A 19,078-nucleotide genomic window follows, 5' to 3' on the forward strand; every position below is an offset into this window, starting at 1 on the left:
AACCGCTCTCGCTATAAAAGTCAATCAGATTTAAAGACGATAAGACAATCGCGTCGCGAAACAACAACATTGTTAAAAAATAGAATTCACGAATATTACTTCTCTCTCTTTAAATTTCTTATATAAAGAAATGATTGTAGTATATAAAATAAACGAGTAGTTAAACAAACGACTACTCCTGCAAAAGTCAGTCGAACATTTGCCGATGCATCTTCACGCTAAATTCCAGATTTGTGGGTGCCATCAAAATTTAAACGTCGCATATACAGGTTTACACAGGCGTACGCGTGCGCGCGCGCTTAAATAACGGTTTGTACACATCTGTCCCCTATTTTTCTCAATACAATAGGGGTTGTATGTCCCCCTTCGTCTCCTAGATATGCAGTCGGGACTGCGTCCCGCTCGCGCACGCGCGCGCGCATACATACATACACGAAGAATAGTAACGAGGAACATCGAAGACGTCGGAAACAATTTCATTGTTTTAGAATCTACCATCGTCTCCATTTACAGGTTTTAACGTTTTCCAATATCGATAGCTTCGATGTTCATCACCTAGTGCTAAAAAAAGAGCACGCAAATGAGGCACTTAGCATTGCAAATGTTCGGTCGAGAGACCGTCATTGTGGCACAGCATCATGCATGCATATTGAACGCACTGAGCGTTGTGTTCAATATTATCAATTCAATAATCGAACCACACATGTGCATCGAGGACTTATACGCTGTAAGAGTACAAGTCGCGAACTCTCTGCTATTTTATAATTTTCACTTTCTGTGAATATTCGAAGCGAGCTCATCGATGGTCGCGCTTAAATGCATTCGCAAGGAAACGATGCGTTCACGCATCGCTCTCGTTCGCTCATCAATGTCCACGCAACGCGGATGCGTGTAAGTGATTCATTCACGTGCATGTACACGCACGCATGACGCATTACCACAGGCATTTTCACGCAGATGTTCGGAGTGGCGCGTGCCTCCACACTCCGCCGCACCGTCGCCTCGCTAACACGCGAGCACTGTACAGAAAATGTGGGTCCCACTATGTTCGTTGGCGGGGAGGGCGGGGGAGGGCAGGACAAGACAGGGGTCTCGACCCCCGCTCGCACGTGGGGGAGCGATAGACGCGCACACCTGGCCCTTAAAAGCGCCATTGGCGTGATTTCATGGCGTCTTCCGAGGAAGAGCTGAACCATCGACCTTCCTCGAGGCGTCGCGCTCGCTACGCCAATGAACGATGGGTCCCCGTTTCATCGTGAAACGACTTGTCACTTTTGAGAATGAAATAGAAACGTCTTCTCGCTTCCTACTGCGCTCAGAAGCAGAAGCTATTGTTGCGTTTGTTTGTCACACCTTCACGAGCATCCTTCACCAGAGCGTTAATTATCGTTGCTTCGCGCACGGTACATCAGCGAGTCCTAAAAAAAATGTTTACGAGACTCGGTGAGAGAAAAGTAATGGATTATAATGATTCGTCATATACTTCTTAAGTAACGATAATGGTAACGAGTCGCCGAAAATAACTTTCTCAAACTTGGTCAAATTTCACTCGATCCAATATAATGTTTCATTCATTAGAAGGATTCCATTGTTATATTACCTGTTCGTTCATCGCCGCGAAGGTCCAAGGCGACGTGACCGCCGCTTCGCGTATCTATTATTCCGCATACTAGAACTGGATCACATCTTGTGTGTCTTTACCTATCGCTTAATTAAGCATCTTCCGGTATATGTCCGCGGGAGTCTCACCCGGTCCAAAGGAGCGCGCACCTCGTTACGGTTTGACGGTTACACACGGACACGCGCGGTGCCCCGTGTGCGTACGAGGGGGTACATATGGAAACGTGCACCCCATGCAAGCTGCCTCTACAGGAATGACAAAGGCGAGAGGGGAGGAGCTGCGTTTTCACACGACTTGGCTTATGCGCTTTGGGCGGAGAAGAGGGAAAGATCGCGCGGCGGCGGCGAGTCGCGCCCGCGAGGAAGTCGGAAGCGACCGCGTCCCGAGTCAGTCAGTCAGCCAGTCGATTGTGGGGCATTAACGCGCTTAGATCGATCATCGCTGATTGCGCGCGTTTCAGAAGCGCGTCCGCAGAATGCGTGTGTGCGTGTGTACAATTGTGTATGGTGTTTGCTTCAACGTATCTTACGCAAGGCAGTAACTTCAAGCGGGAACTATCGTGCAGAATCCGCTCGGGTCCTCGAAGATAATTAAGAGAGCGACGAGAAGATTTAAATAGTGACTGTAAATCTCATCTCGGTTGGAACAACTGAATGAAATGATAATCTGTCGTACGATTTTCGAGTATGACTCGAGACTTACGTTTGCCTTAAGGCTGCCTTGAAGATCGGGATCTACCGAGGAAGAACGCGTGTCGCGTGAGGGGGTAGTCGTCATTAGGCAGTTTGTGGGGTTGCGACGGAGACCATACGGTCGTTCTCCAGCCACGCGCCGACCAGCCGTGGGAGGGTCGTTCCGCTCCGTTGAATCGTGAAAACACCCCCGTTGGAGCGAACATTGCGTTATACCCCGGCGCATCCTAGACGCACCTCGGGAGTTCTTCGGCAGACATTTATCGAATTCCCTGTTTCGCCCACGACGTACCCTGCAAGTACAAAAACATTATCTGAGAAGATCGTCGAGTGCCTTAAGGTTCTTGTTCGTTTCACGAGATAGTTACGCGCTCATTCGCTCGTTCTTTGTAATTCTATGGGGTGAAAATAGTGATATAATCATGAGTGCGTTCAAGAGGTATCAGAGCCGAGTGTTTTGGAACCAAATGGCCTCGCGCGACTTGGGGGATGATTATTTTGTAGAAAAAAACGCTCTCCCTGAGCGCGATCGTTTCGAATCTCCTCCTCATGAGGGAAACACGAAGGAGAGAGAAGAGGAAGAAGAAGATTCGACCGGCAAGTCGGAAAATGATACAGTGAGCAGCGGCGAAATCACCGCGATACGCGTTTGCAGAAATGCCGATGAAGATATGGAACAAAATACGTGTCAAATTTCGTCAATACACGACGAAAGTGTCGCGCGTTGCAGGTATGTACACGTAAAAAACGACAAATTCGCTGTTGAATATTCGCGCAGTGTTGAATATTGAAGCAGGAGCATCGAGCTTGACGAAAATCGCTGCTGGCGTAAAGCAGCGCGTGCGTCCTAATGTAATCATTTGTAAATAGATAATCTAAGTTCTTATTTATTTTTCAATGATTCAATTGTCTCTGTTTTCCGTATGTAATCGAGGAAAGTCAGCGCGACGGTCAACTGACGTTAAACTGGAACATAAAGTGAAATTTTCTATCACGCTATCGCTATTAGAGGAATCGGACGAACTTAACGCTCCGATGTCATACACAATTAACATTCGATCGTTTAGAATGGACATGGAAGAATCGAAGGAGGAAGGAGAACACGAGGTTGTCGCGAAGAACAGATCCTGCAGTCCGCTGAGCCAAGATCTCAAAAGTCTGGATTCCGGGTTCTCCGACTCCGAGAGATCGAACTGCTCGGAGGCCTACGAAAACGCGACTCCGAAGCGGAAGTCGAGACGCAGGAGAATACGAGAACGAAGAATTCAGCCAAAGATCGCTTCGCCGTGGCTGGAAGAAGTATCACCTCCGAATCCGATGCACACTTCCACGCCGAAAAACTCCAGAATATCACAGATAACGAGAAACCGTCTGGGAGGACGGGCAGGAAGCTGCTCGCAAGGACGAAGGTGAGTGAAGCGGTTGGACATAAACCGTCGTACTTGTAACGCCGTTACTGTCACGTATTCTTTCTCAATGCTTATTCGGTGACAGCGATATTCCTTTCTCGTTTGGCAACGGTAACGTTAACGGTAATACGATTACGTTTTATGGGCAATGGTGGCGAGGGTAATCTCGTTACTTTGCGCACGCAGAATGAGTAAATGAGGTAGGTCGCGATAAATGCAAAAAGACGATCGTCGTAAAGGACACGTAAGATTCCTCAACTCGAGACAAATATAAGTCGCAGCGATAAGATTGGAACAGTGAACTAATCGGCAGGAATGTGACACGTAAGGTGATTTCGTTTGATTTTGAGCAACGCAATGTACACATGTGTGTGAATCACAGGTCGTCAATACGTACTGCGCGTTGCGAGCAACGACGTACCGCCGACGGTCACTCTTCTCATGTTCCTCACACTCACGATATCCGTGTGATAAACGTGTGTCCGACACTCGAGCGAACTCGATTATCAATCCTTGAGCCGAAGGTGCCTGGTCTTATCGTCGAGCTGTTGCATTCGCGCCGTGCGCGATCGTGTATTCTCTCCTGCTCGATTCTCATGATGTAACGACGACGACGTATTCCCGAATTCTACGACGACCACGATGATTCGTAACGAGCGGGCTTCAATTCGATGGTATATATATATATATATATATATCTTTCCGAGAACTCGAAGAATTATCTGCACATAAATAGAAGCGTTGTATTCGAGAAATTTTTTGTAAGTCTCTCCATAAACACTCCAGCATCCAGATGACGAAATATTAATGACATCGTTAATAAGTCATTAATACATCATTTAATACCATTAATATATCATCGTGTGGTGATGTGTGTTTGGAAGATGTCTAAAAGACATCCTACTTGTTTGTGATATATTTCGGGATGTTTCTGAGGCGTGCCTTCAGATGTGTGCCGTTTAAATTCACGCGAACAAAGCATTCTTCAAAGAACCCATACGGCATAAAAGTTCCAGCAACATTGCTGCAACGTTGCAATATTGCAGGAATGTTTCTACAACTTTTGCGCTATATGGGAATGTTTCAGATAAATGTGCCGATCATTTAAATGTGTATTCTACGGGAGAGAACTTTCGAGTCAACCTAACAGGTCCGTGAGTACACGGATAAATTGTCACGAGCAAAGCTAATGGCATGAAACGCGAAACTAAATGGAGCCACGCATAAGGGGGACATTTAATATCTCACGCTTCGTTCAACCGGGCGCGAAATTCGTTGTGATGCTCATACGGGCCCCGCGCGGGTCGTGCTTTTCTGTTAGTCACCGCGTGCGCTCGTGCGCGTACGTGAGTCAATGCAACGCGTTGCACGAAGAATACGTAAATGAAGAATGAGCCCGACTGGAACCGGCGGTCAGGCTCGGGCCCTGACACAGTGTCATGCTTTCGGTGTCGCGCGACAGCGAATCTACGAGGAATTCGTAGTCCGACGCGGCGCGGCGCGGTGCGGTGCGACGCAACGCGCAGGTGGACGCATTGTAGTGCTACAGGAACGTGATTAGTCATCGCGTGCGCGAGATAGATCTCAGGAAGCCGCCTTGATTAGTCAGCCGATCTTACGTTTCCCGGTAATCGCCCCGGGCGCTTTCCCGTCCTTCCCACCCACGGAAATCGGCCGACTACGATGGCGAGTAATCACATGACACGAGAGAGATCTCTCTCAGTAGTAGGATAATAATTGTGCCACAATGACAGTAGCCGGGATCTACGTCGGTTCGCTATGACTCGGAGGTAGTATAAACTGCCAAGGACGACCAACTATCCAGGAGACAGGAGACAAAAGATTAAGAGACACGCACCGGGAAGATGCTTTCGAAGCACTCTCAGAATGTCTGGAAAAGTAGAATATTTCTTGAACATTTGGCCCATAATCGTGACGTCTTCTAGACTCTTGCGTCGTCCCGCGGTAACTCGTTAGAAATCACCGTGTATGAAACATGTACACCCGTTTGTGTGTATGTTACATGTTTATGGTACACTTGCCAAAGGCGAATCACACCATTCCAGGGCTACCGACGAGACCCTACCGGGCAATGCACCGAAGATACGTCCGTTGATACTCTCGTCCGTTGGGTCACTAGAGGGTGAGTGCCTGGGTGATTTTCTGTACGCGTCCGAACCGCCGGAAGACAGCGTTCAGCCGGCGACTGCGAAATCGCCGATTTCCATCGATTCCGCCGACGACGCGATATCCGCCGGCAGGGACGTGTTAAAGTCGAGAAATTACCGTCAATCGTCGTCCATGAGGGCCTGGTTGACAGATCTCGCCATGGAGACCGAGAACGAGTGCATCCACGCTCTCCAGAGTAAGAATCTGCCGCGCAGAAGAGCACTGGTGGTGTCCGGGGAAGCACACGCACGCGACCTCAAGATGATGTCCTCTGCGGCTACCGCGGCCGCGAGCAAACTGTTGGCCAATGCAGAGCAGTTTGAGCAACATTATCGTAATATTGTCGAGTAAGTTGTCTCAAATATACTTCTTTATCTCTTCAATTCTTTGCCGTGCATCGACAGAAAAGAATCAGGTCAGAAAAATCGAGTCACGCAAATTCTGTTGCGCACAACCTGCAACTGAATGAAATTGGATAAAAATGTAGTCGGACGTAACGATCCGACGTGAGAGAATTTAAACCGTATACTTTGTATTCGTTAATATTAAAGATGGCGTCATTCAAAATTTTTTCCGAATTTTTAATTAGTTTTTAAAACTAGCAGCTAGCTCAAGTTTAGATTTAAAATTCGAAAATTTGGATGACATCGCTGTGACATTCTTGGAGCGCGAAGAGTTAAATCATTCGGAGAACTATCGTAAAAATATCAAACATATTTAAATATCCGAAAGGCGAGTGTACCTTCTTTAGTCATAAACGATCAAATTGGGTTAAATTAGATTTGCCGCATTAATCATTCGTCATTCTTCGTCGTTCTTCACGCAGGAAAATAACGTGTCTGGAAGGCGGCCGATCCGAGATGGGGCTTCTCCGCAGCATCGAGGAAGCCGCGTTCGCGATCCTCTCACAATTAGGAGCGCCACCACCGCGACGGATTCAACAAGGCAGTCTAAGAAGCATTCTCGCACAGCTGCAAAACATGAAGACATACGTCGACGGTACAATTGACACGCGCTTGGACTTCTACATAGAGGTTGGTTCATACACGTTGGACGACGTTGTCTCGCGGCACACACCCGCTCGAGGTCGGCAATTTGCAAGAGATAATCTACGTAAAAACTGTCTTTCAGAAAATAATTCGCGGACTCGAGGAAGCGCCGCACGAAGACAGTAGCATAGCCAGAGGCGCTTTGGCAGCTTTGACCGCGTTGGGACTGTCAGACTCCCGCGCAGGAAGCAGCATAGCCCGATGCTCCGGGATAAAGGCGCTCCTGATGTGTCTCATCGGTACCGGTTCTCGAGAATCGTCATCATCGGGCGACTTGATTGCGGTCTCGCTGCGTGCTCTGGCTAGTATATGCTCGTCAACAACCGCTATTGAATACTTCGTCCGAGACGGCGGGCCTGAAATCTTGACGGACCTGTTAGAGGCGGAATCCACTCGCGAAAAAGAGAAAACCGAAGCCGCCGCCTTAGTGGTACAGATCACGGCGCCGTGGACCAACGCGATGGGTCTGCCTTACCTCGAGCCTTTCGCGGGCTCCTTGATACCGGCGCTGAATCGACTGCTTGAGAATACTAGCTGCGCTCAGACATTGCTGTTAACGGCTGCCGCACTCAATAACATGTCTAAGTCGCGACTGTGCAGCGATGTTATATTGAGGGAAGACAGCGTAAGGAAGTTGCTGAAGAGCGTGAAGAAGTCCGCAGTCGGCGGTAACGTCTGGCTGATGGAACAGGTGGCCGCGCTGATCGGCGAATTGGCGCGCACCCCCGCGGGCCGGACGCACTTGGCGCAAGTACGCGCCTCTGTAGCGTTAGTTTCCTTCCTGAGAATGAGACCGCCAGGCTTAGAGGACGCGTATCGTCGGCTGGAGATCACCGCAGCTGCCGCGCTCACCAGGCTCTGCGTGGAGCCGGAAATCGCGCGGCAAGTGGTCGCAGTCGGCGGCGGCGATTGCCTTCCGGCTGTCTACGACTTCGACAAGCCGGCCGGAGTGGAAAACGACGAGGTGCAGGTAGAAGCGGGTTTGTTAAAATATACCAGGTCGTTGAGGCGAGCGTGCAAGAAGGCGGCGAGGCAAATCGGGATCGCAAAGGCCAAGGATCGCAGCACGTTGGATTAAGGAGGCACTCCATAAGTAAAGGATCCATTGCGACGGTTCCGACAATGATAGCGGGGAAGGTCGCGTGTGGTAAAAACAAGACTGTAAATATATATTGTACAAGAATAAACTATATAATTACAATGATACATTTTATAATGTAAAAATAATATAGAAAACAAGATGATTCGTCGTTAAAAACAGATGTACAGGTATATTTAGTTTTGTGTTTTGTATCTCCAATGATACAAATGCATACTGTGTAAAAAATACTTGTTTTTATCTTTCTGCCATAAAAAATGTGCCATAATTCTTATAATATACCTGTGTGTAAAAACTTTATAAAAAATATTGACCATTTTAATCTCTGTCCTAACTGCCATCCTGAAGATCTGACTTGTGGAAAATGTCTACTGTGGTCTCCAAGCAGGGCCTTAATTCCAGATCGCATGTGCCAAGAACAAATTTACCATTAGGTGCTCTAAAATAGTCTAATCCACGTCCGATTTTGATCACCCATCCGTTGCTCAACCTAAGATGCACAAATACGAGAGAATAACATGAAAATCTGGACATAAATCATCCTTGTAATGGTTATATCTTTTTTGCATCTGTTGTCCTTACGAAATTTTTCTGTCATGTAGTGTCTCAGAAAAGGAGAAATCAAAAGAGATTTTACGAGAAGCCAAACTCTCTTTTAACTCAGCCAATCTCGTAATTTGATTGTTATCCTCTATATCGTAAGTCGTAAGCAGAGATATTCTCGATAATTTGCAACACTTTTGAACAGCCAGTTCGCATAGCCTAACCAAGTTTTGACACTATATACAAAATGATGACATAATAAATATATTATAACAACAACAATCTACATATTTTACAGATGATGTGTACGTACTTGGTGAAAAGCTCTTATATATGGATCCTCGATACTGATATGAGTAACAGTACTATCTAAGAATCTGCCAAAAACTGTCGCATAACTGTATCCTGTTGATCCACTCTCGATTTTCATCGACTCTCTGTATGAACCAGCTAACTTTCTTGCGTTAATAAGCTTCTTCACCTTCTCGGCTCTGTCCAAATATTCCTTTGCCTTAATGGTAAAGTGTCCCCTCTTATGTGCTTCTTTTGTCTCTATATCGTTTCATTAACGATTCTTGAACCGAATTACAAAAGTGGTAACACAATAAAACTAATAGCTCCGACTTTTTCCAGCAAAAACTTCTCTAGTTCGTGACATATACAGGAGAAAAGAGAATGGATGTGTTTCATTTAGTAACATAAATCAACATAAGCATTAATTTGTCTTTGTTTCTTATAGTAAATAAAATTAGGATGATACTTATATTGACTAGTGCCACTAAAAATGAAAAGTACTCAATAAATATGAAAGAAAGAATCCCCTCGTCAAATGTCGTCAAATGATTTGCAAATAAATATTACATATTCTAACATTTATAATTTGAATAAAATACTTGAAATCATTGTTTTACTCTAATCATAGAAACAAAATAGAAACTGTACTTATTATTACACTTATTATGTCACTGTTAGTACTAAAAATCTATATATAACATAAACTAGATTTTCAACACTGGAAGTGAATAATGGAACATAAACCATGTTTTAATAATCAAATTTTATAGGGTTAGAAAATTGGCTGTGTCAAATATCAAGAATAAAAATCGGTCGAAGCAAGTCTCCTCTCTCCCTTTCTTTTTCTCTGTCACTCTCTCTCACGAATTTATTTCATATTCACAGGTCTTTAATAAAAAATAAATAAGCATCCTGGTGATTACCTTTTACGACATTAAGAAGTATCTGTACACCTTCCTCATACAATACCAACGCCATTGTATATTGTTCCTTCTCGTCCATCTCTACCGCCCGTGTTAGCACCGAAACCGCTGCAAGTTCCATGCTTTGTGTTCTCGAATTTCGAATTTGAATGACTCAAATGTCACGCTACACTGTACAGAAGAAAGCTTTCAAACCGGATTCTTCAATTACCATACCTGCAACACAATGATGCTCAGGTTAATCTATCATTCTCCTAAACCAAGTATAACCTAAGAACAAAACTATAGATAACAACGAATGATAAGGGAATTTGACGTCATATTTTTTTGTTCTACTTGGGGGAATCAATCGATTTTATCTGCGTGTGCAGTAGATAACTCGAGAGTTTCTTACATACATAACGATAGCAACAAAGCAAAGTATGAGAAACCGCAATCGAATAGTGTTGCACTCGAAGTTTGAACGTATCAATCGTGAATCGCATGCGGTACTGCAAATTATACATGAAACGTTATCCAAATCACGCTTCACCACTTCATTCAACCTCGAATGTAATACCAACGCTGTCACACGATGCAGTTCGTCGTAAGTCTATCGCACTGTACAAGTTCGTTGAATTCGTGTTTAAATTTCAAACACTATCGATAATCGCAGTCACAATTCCGACGATAGGTTCGCTCTTGAGAGGCTAGCTTCGTAAATTTCATTAAACATGGCGTCACACCATATCGCTCAATGTCGACGACTTTTACGTATATTGAATCACGTTCTCGTGCAAAAAGACGAATTACTTTGGTGAAACGTAAAATCGTATTGTGGCACCTCGGTGCGCGGCAATATTTTCCAGAACTTTTTCGTTGAAACGATTGAACCTCAGGTAAGATAAATATGAACCTTTTCGAACAAAATTCCGTAGAATTTACCGTGTTGTGTTTTCGTTCGACATGAACGATGCTGAGATCGTGTGACGTTGTACCACGTGACCGTTCGCGCGCGGCAAAATTTTAATTTATGATATGCACGTTTCAAGACTTGGTGCATAGCATCTCTAAATGAATAAGAAAAATATACGAGATATATGCATATTTTTTTTAAGTATTAATGAAGTCCAGCAAAAATTTTGGTTATGGTACATTATGGGGAGAGCTACCAGCGCGGGAAATGCTGAAGCAAGAAGTAATAACACCAGATATCATAGAAAATGTTTGGCGACAAGTCATAGATGACTCAAACAATCCTGATTGTGATTATCGTAATGACAGGCAAACTGAATATTTACAGCAAGTATAATAATCATATTAATGCATAAAAACGCAATGAATCAAGTTATTACTTATGTTATTAATATCATTCTGTTACAGGTTACCCATGGGAAATTTACATGTATTAAATACCATAAATCTTCACCAACAATTACGCACAATGGTAAAATATTTAAATGAATTTTTCAACTCTAAAATCATATAGAAAATATGCTTTGTATGAACGATAAATTTATCTTTCTCTTTTAAGGAGGAAGGAACTGTGCTTGGAAACATGACTATGGTAGATTCAAAAGATTCACAGAATATGACTGATTCTAAAAACATATTTAATTTTCCACCTCATCAGATAGAAAGGTATTTACTATAGTTTTAATTTAATATGTCGCTATATAGTAATATTGTAATTAATGTGATTATAATGTTTTAGAAACAAGTTTAAAGATTGCTCCACTATTCATCACTTAACACCACAGACGGTACGAGACTTGTTGAGGCATACTGTGACTACTTTATTGGCTCATATTGGGTTTGAAAGTTCATCGGATATAGCTATAGAAACAATCACTGATATCGCGGATCATTTCCTAAGGAGAATGACTCTGTTATTAAAAGTTGCGGCTGAGCAGAAGGATCATGGCTTTCCCGTAAGAGAAAATTAATGTACAATAATTAATATACAATGAGCAAAAATAAAATAAAAACATATTGCCATAGTGCCATTTCCAATCTAGACATATTACATTTATGAATTATTTCTTTTTTTATTCATTGATTATATGTACGTTTATATATAATCAATTTATACTTCTCAGGACACTGTGGAGAGAGTGCTGGTAGAAACAGGCGTGGGTGGAGTGACGGCGTTGCATGATTATTATCAGGAATACATTCTGAATTTCGAAGAGAACATGAAAAGAAAGGTCGAGGAAATGATGGAAAGACAGAGGCAACTTGAACTTAATACTTGTAGTACTAAATATTCAATTGTATAACCGAGCCGTCAGTCATTTATATCATTACTACTTTAGAAAAAATAGTTACATTATGTCATAATAATGTGTCATGATTTTGCAGAATGGTACTAGACGAAGCCGCTAGCAAGCTACAATTCGAAGAACTGGATGAATTTGGTAATGTGTATCGCGAAGTGCCAACACTTCAATTGCTCGATCCAGAAATGGGCTTTCCACCCAGCCTGGATGCTGGCTTTCAGATGCTCTACAGTCTCGAGCAGGATGAGTAGGTTTTACGTACGGTTGGGGCATTACCAGGCGGCAAGATGATAATCTCAGTGCTTCTAGATTAAACAGTCTGGAAGTGGAAGAGGAAGAGGTGAATGTAAGCGATTCACCGAATACAACGGGACAACGATCCGACGCGTCTGCAGACAAGAAAAGATGTTGAGTTATTGAGTGTGAAATGTTTTCACGGAGGATTCTCCATGGAATCACGTGAAACATATTTCTATTCTTGCAATCTACGTGTTTGTTGTATCGTTTCAATAAATAGCAAAATTTTACATATTTTCTTATTTTTTATAATAGAAAAAAAATAAAGGCCTGGCTTGCTGGTGACTCATATTACTTGATTAATAGGTTGTCTCTGTCTGATTTGTCATTGAGTCGTATCACGATTACGATCTCTCAATCTCTTGATGAGGATGGTGGCGGCTCGTAATGAGAAATCAAGGAACTAATAAAAATAACGGATCTAATAGAAGATTCACCCTGTGCATTACGTGACGAATTAGTTTCTATACTACGTACAAAGCTTGGAAAATTACTTCCTCAATCCCGAAACATTCAAAATTCAACAGATTGTAATTTCATTAAAAATAATGAGGTGGGACAGGAAATACATTTTACAGCTTGAAGTTTTCAATGTTTATCATATATTTTCTGCTTATGAAGAATTGTATCATCACTGAGAGACTTCAGCGCCGAACAACTAGGTTTCGCCACGCGTCCCAGAATCCTCTGTGACGCACGTTGACAACACGTCAAAAATGGCAGATCCTGCGCCCAGCAAAGCAGATATCGAAGAAATTTTCAAAAAACTGCGGGCTATTCCTTCGAATAAGGTTTGTTTGAGTGTGGTATCATTATTTAATTATTCGTGTAAATACAAGAGAAACAACAGGATAATCGATCCTTTGAGTCAATAGGATTCTAGCATCATATTGCTACTTCCAACCTGCAGTTTTGTAAGAATCTTCCTTCCCATCGTGTAACACGCACGAAAGTGGGGATTGTCGAATCTAGAACAGTTGTGTTGTATTTTGTAATACGTGTTCCCAGTAAATATCATTGAAACACATAAAAAATATGTTTTTATCGATGCGTACTTGGTTTTATGTAATCAGTATACTTTTTGTATCATTTTATACCTTAATTTATTATATATACTTTCATACTTTATACAGAAGAACTGAATAAAATAAAAAGAAGAGGTAATATAATGTATATTAACAACTTCCTTTTTCAGACATGTTTTGATTGTAATGCAAAAAATCCAGCATGGTCCAGTGTAACATATGGAGTTTTTTTATGTATCGATTGTTCAGCTGTACATCGTAGTTTGGGTGTACATTTGACCTTTGTCAGATCTACCCAACTTGACACAAATTGGACATGGCTGCAGCTTAGAAATATGCAGCTGGGTGGTAATACTAACGCTGTTAGTTTCTATAGCTTATAATATTGATATTTGTATAATTTTTGTATCATTGGTTGTTTTTCATAAGATCAACAGGTATTTTATTATTTTGTTTTATTGCTATTATTACTTTATCATTGCTTAATTACTTTTGATTAATATTGTTATTACTTACCAACAATGTTATCAATATTAAAATCAATAATATCTAGCTTCAGCCTCATTAATAATTTTTAGAGAAAATTCTTTGCACAACACAATTGTACCTCGAATGATGCTCAGCAGAAGTATAACTCACGTGCAGCTATGCTATATAGGGAAAAATTGGGGCAGGTATCAGCTCAAGCAATGCGCCGTTATGGCACAAAGGTATAATTATTCAGTAGATATATTAACATTTATAATGTAGTATTTAATAGATATTAGTTAGATCTGCCATAACTATAAATGTGGTAATTATAGGTTTTTCTCCCTTCGCCAAAAAGTAAAACAATGGTGAGCTGAGTGAATGTTTAAAGAAAAACAATGCTTGAAAGTTTACCAATGTGTGCTTATGATGCTGTTAAGAAATCGCTTTTTTCATTTTCCATAAACATACATATCAATTGTTTTTTGTGATATTTAATATCAATGCACATCCTTAATGTTTTGTATACAATGACCTATGATTATAAAGATATGTTACTTGCATTTTTTCTTACAAAAAAGTTTATTGCTCACGTCGTTGTAATCATAACAAACCTCACTTAATGTAAAGACCTCATTTAATACGCATACATATACATTTCATTACGATTCGAAATGCAACATTATGTATTTTATTTTTATAGCTGTTGCACCTAATAATCTACACTTCAGTCCAATTTTTTTTGCAGCTTCATTTAGAGGAAGGTACGGAAACAATGTCAGAAGAAACAAACGAGTTGGATTTCTTTAAACAACATGAGAATCTAGATTCACACCAACCTGAAACAATAATTCCGACAGAAGAGAAAGCATTCCTCGCATCTAACGCTGTATCATACAATGACAATACAGAGAGAAACACATCGGAAATTGCTTCCAATTGCTTGGGTCCATCTGTGAAACTTTCCGATTCTACCTCAAACATACAGTTCGAGAGAAAATCTACCATAGGTCGTAGGACGGTGCAATCCAAAAAGGCCGGTGTAAGTTTACGCAGCGGAACGATATATTGCAACTATCTTAATTAACTAATTAACTTACTTAATTACAGCTGGGGAAAAAAGCCGGAAGTTTAGGAGCTCAAAGAGTTAAGACCAATTTTGACGAACTAGAAAGAAGTATTACAGAAATAGGTAAACAAATACAAGAAAAGGATCAAGAGGTAACGAAGAAAGAACAAGAGGAATTGACTACACGTTTAATCTACCAGTACGAACAAAATTTGAGTCAGCAAGCGAAGAAAGCGGAAGAGAGAGCAAAACAGCTGGACCCATCAAAAGCTGGACAAGCGGAACGACTCGGAATGGGATTTAATGTACGAAGGTAATGAATCCGCACATTTCTCGTCCTCTGTAAAATTTATATCATACATACCACTGCGAGGCGTCTCAAGTGCAAAGATTTCGACAAAAATTAAAAAAGAAAAAACCGAACAACTTATGGAAAATTTGTGAAAATCTATAAAACCGTTTTGTAAGGTTTATTTTAGCAATTTGAAATGTCGCCTATATCGGGCGTTATTCATATTTACTATTTTCCTTTAGTATCATTTATTTATTTTCTTTTTTTCAGCGGCGCCAGTCATTCTGCACTTGGTGATATGAAGACAATAACACAGGAAACATCGTCGAAGACCATAACGGCCGTAGAGCCGAGGTTGAGAGATATTGAACGTGATCTTATTGTTGGTTTGGACGAATTTTTTGCAGTTTATGCTAACAGTACCAGCAAGTCATCGCGCAGTGAGGATGTTGTGGTTGTGGCGGAACCGGAACCACCTAAGCGATTAATATCCTCGACACGAACCGCAAAAAATGATATAAAAGCTTCACCTACCGTCGAGGGAGAAGCTCAGAAGAAGTTCGGTAGTGCTAAAGCAATTAGTTCGGAACAATACTTTCAAGATAGTACTTCTGACAATTCGGTGAGCGGAAACCTCAGAAAATACAATCAAGATTATTTTTGTCGTATTATTATTGCTTTTTATCGCTATATCGGTGCTCCAATGCAATACTAGAGTATCTTTAAATAGAATATTGTAAAATTGTTAAATGCATTAGTAATTCGTACAAAATAATCACAATATTGTGCTCCATCATTTTTGTTTAACACAAAGACAGCAATAGTTATGTTCTATTGTATTCTCACATTCTACGACTTTATTTCAGGGAGTATCGAACAATATTTTACATTCACAATTTAATTTATGTATTTATGATATCTTAATATGAAATCTTAATTTTATAATATTTGGGGATATCACAGTAGTGATTTAGAGCAGCGATATATAATATGTAATATATAAGACATAATTTAATTATTTTTTAATGGGAAATCTACATTTTCAGTGGGAACGTAAGAGTAATCTACGTCGTTTTGAGGGTTCATCCAGTATCTCATCAGCTGATTATTTTGGCACCGAAAGCTCGACGCCATCCTCGTCCTCGTCGTTATCTATTCGTCTCGGCGCGGGAGGAGCCGGTGTCGTAGATCTGGACGATGTCCGAGAAAGCGTGCGCCAAGGTGTAAACAAGGTTGCAGGGAGGCTCAGTTCTATCGCGAATGCAGCGGTCTCCTCTATACAAGATCGTTATGGGCTCTGAATGAAATCTAATTGCAATTTATAAAGATTGTTATGACACTTATATCCGGACTGCTCTTGTCCATTGTTTGAAACTGTAAATAAAAGCTTACCCACAATTGAGCTTCCGTGTAACTTATATGTCAGGTACACACACACACACACACACACACACACATACACCCGCATTTTTACGTAAAACAGTTATATCGGCAACGAGACTAGCGTAATGTCGAGTCATTTACCACACTGACGTAAATGAGAATAAATACAATGTATTTTATAAATACGCCTGATCACTTTACAATGTAGAGAGAGAGAAAGAGAATCACAACTTTTTCCCTCTCTCTCTTATCACATAATATATATTGCATAACAAACATCTCTATATCAAAAGTCAGATTACACCGACGCGGGAATAAAATAAGGTACGAATAATTTAGATAAAAATTAATAGAACACCACTACCTAAGAAGGTTAAGAATCTATACTCGACGGTTCTTGACAACGCAGGACTAGTTGCGAACATGGTTTGCCGTGGAGAAAACACACGAGTATGACTGTCATGTTATCACAGCCGGTGCCCATCAGAGTGTCCGGTGCTAGGCAGTGATTCAAAAGTTCTTCGCAAATCTCCTCGGGATATATGTTGTCGTTTCTCGTTGTTTGCGAGTCCCCCAGCTTCGTGTGAGCTAAACGCGTTCTCACAAAGTTGACAACTTCCTCACTGGTCATTACGTCCCAAATGCCGTCGCATGCCAGAACCACAAACTCCCAGTCCTCCGTAATTGGGAATTGTTGTACTTCGGGGAAAGCTGCGATAATATATTATTTTCAGCAAAATACGTAAAGTGTGTTAAAAGTTACACACACCGCCCCAAGCAGTTGGCAAATTATATCGTAAATGCAAAACTAACTTCTCAGAAGAATTATTTTAATCTTTGTGTTTATCTAACTATAATAGAAATAATGTGAAATAAATAAAAGGTTATTTGAATTAGAGTTGTAATATTTTCTCAAAGTATCATTGACAAAACAACGACAAGATTTCTACTAACGTGCTTGATACTCTTACACTTTAGTCAGATATCAAAAAGTAAGATGAAAAGTTACATTCATATAAACATTGTGTTATATACTGAAGATTAATATTATTTGATACGTTCAACATATTAAATAGATATTAGATAATATAACAAAAACAAGAAAAACGATACTCTGCTTTTGACAGTATGCTTTTGACATATTAGAATAAATGTTGTCATGTTCGACGTTGTTATTACCGGTAACAATTTGTTCTTGCGGTGATTTCCGGTCGTTTCGTTTAAACATGAAATCCCCAAGAGCACGTGACAGTGCTAAATTGCCGTTTACTCTCTTATATTCGACAAAACCACCCGCGGCTTCAATCCGCGCGCGTTCGTCCTTCAATGTAGGCTTGTGATCTCGACTAAGGGGTATCGTCTTGCCATTGATGCTCGCTACCGCTCTGCTATCACCTGCATTAGCCTACAGAGCTCTTCTTACTGGTCAGCGATTCGAATGGAAAGCATGTTGTTGTGAAATAACGAACGACTTACGCTGTATAAAATGTTATCTTTGACGAGGAGAGCGATAACAGTAGTTCCAGCCGGCTCGCCCTTCAGTGCAGCATCGTTCTGCATCGCTTTATCCAACTCTAGGAAGCCTTGCTGTATAGCTTGTATGATATTACCAGATTTGTACTCGCTTCTCTTGGTGATATATTTGTGAAGATGCTTCCCGGCATGTTGCGCCATGGATGCACCTACAAGCATGCAGGTTTATATGAATATATGTGTTAAATTTATTTATACAGAATAAACGAATTAAACTATCTCTTAGAAGCTTATCTTTCACCACGAATCTAACAAATATTCCGTAATAATTTTCCAATAGTACTCACCTCCATGTCCATCATAAACTGCAAAGAATGCAGTATCTGGATCATTGGGTAAGGAAAGTATATGCACGTGCGAGTCTTCCATTTTAATACGCCATCCTTGCATACAGGAGCTACCTACTCGATAGTTGGTATCCCAACAACAGGCTGATTTCTTTGTTGTTATCGGTTGACTCAGAGTCTGTCCCATATCTATTTCTTAACCAATAGTTAACCTGTTAATGAATAACATGTTATTTAATACAAATCGCAACCAACGTTATTTCGTAAAGTTTCGATTTATATATTTCCTCATTGTCATGCCGCAATTGTGTCTATTTGTAGCAGAGGAAATGCGACTCATCGATGTTGTACAATTTTCTAATTTAATACGATATTATTTACATGTCGTTTTTAAACGTGACAACATTCGACGAATCCATTCAAGTATTCTGTCGCCTTACCGTCTAGGACACTAAAATTCCGTGTTTAACTTCTTTTCAGGCCGCTAGTCTCAGAAAAATTTTCCACAGAAAAAAACGCGAAACATTCGGGGAACGTCAAAGAGCCTCGAATATTAATAAATAACCTCGATTTGTCAATTAAAACCTGCGTTACTTTTCGCGCCTCACATCCAGCCATGGAAAAAGATGTGCGTGGTGTCAGAGCGATTCTATAAGCAGACATTGAC

General features: G+C 41.2%; 5 protein-coding genes across 14 annotated transcripts; 3 read left to right on the plus strand and 2 right to left on the minus strand.

Annotated features, from left to right (window-relative positions):
• The first annotated feature begins 1,720 nt into the window (after nucleotides 1-1,720).
• On the plus strand, nucleotides 1,721-8,037 carry insc (INSC spindle orientation adaptor protein). The gene is made up of 5 exons (XM_011139512.3): nucleotides 1,721-3,043; nucleotides 3,381-3,722; nucleotides 5,789-6,238; nucleotides 6,718-6,925; nucleotides 7,023-8,037. The coding sequence occupies exons 1-5, from the start codon at nucleotides 2,736-2,738 to the stop codon at nucleotides 8,016-8,018; spliced, it is 2,304 nt and encodes a 767-aa protein (XP_011137814.1). The 5' UTR covers nucleotides 1,721-2,735; the 3' UTR covers nucleotides 8,019-8,037.
• Nucleotides 8,038-8,190: 153 nt separating this feature from the next.
• On the minus strand, nucleotides 8,191-10,789 carry LOC105182227 (MIT domain-containing protein 1). 6 transcript variants are annotated; one of them, XM_025303509.1, is made up of 6 exons: nucleotides 10,695-10,789; nucleotides 9,800-10,015; nucleotides 8,896-9,134; nucleotides 8,622-8,818; nucleotides 8,354-8,529; nucleotides 8,191-8,255 (listed from the first exon to the last, which is right to left on the minus strand). In XM_025303509.1, exons 2-5 carry the CDS (start codon nucleotides 9,918-9,920, stop codon nucleotides 8,370-8,372), a joined length of 717 nt encoding a protein of 238 aa, XP_025159294.1. In that variant the 5' UTR covers nucleotides 9,921-10,015; nucleotides 10,695-10,789; the 3' UTR covers nucleotides 8,191-8,255; nucleotides 8,354-8,369. The 6 variants fall into 6 exon arrangements, with proteins under 6 accessions (XP_025159294.1, XP_011137808.1, XP_011137809.1 ...); XM_011139506.3 differs by lacking the exon at nucleotides 8,191-8,255 and having other exon boundaries at nucleotides 8,262-8,529; nucleotides 10,724-10,763; XM_011139507.3 differs by lacking the exons at nucleotides 8,191-8,255; nucleotides 10,695-10,789 and adding an exon at nucleotides 10,345-10,521 and having other exon boundaries at nucleotides 8,262-8,529.
• On the plus strand, nucleotides 10,502-12,584 carry LOC105182228 (uncharacterized). 2 transcript variants are annotated; one of them, XM_011139509.3, is made up of 8 exons: nucleotides 10,502-10,677; nucleotides 10,897-11,080; nucleotides 11,162-11,225; nucleotides 11,313-11,419; nucleotides 11,493-11,709; nucleotides 11,878-12,011; nucleotides 12,140-12,304; nucleotides 12,367-12,584. In XM_011139509.3, exons 2-8 carry the CDS (start codon nucleotides 10,902-10,904, stop codon nucleotides 12,467-12,469), a joined length of 969 nt encoding a protein of 322 aa, XP_011137811.1. In that variant the 5' UTR covers nucleotides 10,502-10,677; nucleotides 10,897-10,901; the 3' UTR covers nucleotides 12,470-12,584. The 2 variants fall into 2 exon arrangements, with proteins under 2 accessions (XP_011137811.1, XP_011137812.2); XM_011139510.3 differs by lacking the exon at nucleotides 10,502-10,677 and having other exon boundaries at nucleotides 10,930-11,084.
• Nucleotides 12,585-12,891: 307 nt separating this feature from the next.
• ArfGAP3 (ADP-ribosylation factor GTPase activating protein 3) lies at nucleotides 12,892-16,610 on the plus strand. 3 transcript variants are annotated; one of them, XM_011139497.3, is made up of 9 exons: nucleotides 12,892-12,907; nucleotides 12,976-13,145; nucleotides 13,550-13,741; nucleotides 13,958-14,089; nucleotides 14,183-14,215; nucleotides 14,596-14,889; nucleotides 14,958-15,229; nucleotides 15,479-15,830; nucleotides 16,255-16,610. In XM_011139497.3, the coding sequence occupies exons 2-9, from the start codon at nucleotides 13,071-13,073 to the stop codon at nucleotides 16,507-16,509; spliced, it is 1,605 nt and encodes a 534-aa protein (XP_011137799.1). In that variant the 5' UTR covers nucleotides 12,892-12,907; nucleotides 12,976-13,070; the 3' UTR covers nucleotides 16,510-16,610. The 3 variants fall into 3 exon arrangements, with proteins under 3 accessions (XP_011137799.1, XP_025159292.1, XP_025159291.1); XM_025303507.1 differs by lacking the exon at nucleotides 14,183-14,215; XM_025303506.1 differs by lacking the exon at nucleotides 12,892-12,907 and having other exon boundaries at nucleotides 12,962-13,145.
• A 185-nt stretch (nucleotides 16,611-16,795) lies between these two features.
• On the minus strand, nucleotides 16,796-19,024 carry LOC105182225 (probable protein phosphatase 2C T23F11.1). 2 transcript variants are annotated; one of them, XM_011139499.3, is made up of 5 exons: nucleotides 18,852-19,024; nucleotides 18,412-18,623; nucleotides 18,068-18,273; nucleotides 17,771-17,996; nucleotides 16,965-17,302 (listed from the first exon to the last, which is right to left on the minus strand). In XM_011139499.3, exons 2-5 carry the CDS (start codon nucleotides 18,596-18,598, stop codon nucleotides 16,965-16,967), a joined length of 957 nt encoding a protein of 318 aa, XP_011137801.1. In that variant the 5' UTR covers nucleotides 18,599-18,623; nucleotides 18,852-19,024. The 2 variants fall into 2 exon arrangements, with proteins under 2 accessions (XP_025159293.1, XP_011137801.1); XM_025303508.1 differs by lacking the exon at nucleotides 18,852-19,024 and having other exon boundaries at nucleotides 16,796-17,302; nucleotides 18,412-18,598.
• Between the last annotated feature and the right edge of the window lie 54 nt (nucleotides 19,025-19,078).

Source organism: Harpegnathos saltator, unplaced genomic scaffold (genome assembly GCF_003227715.2).
Source record: "Harpegnathos saltator strain DR-91 unplaced genomic scaffold, Hsal_v8.6 scaffold555, whole genome shotgun sequence".
Classification (NCBI taxonomy): domain Eukaryota; kingdom Metazoa; phylum Arthropoda; class Insecta; order Hymenoptera; family Formicidae; genus Harpegnathos; species Harpegnathos saltator.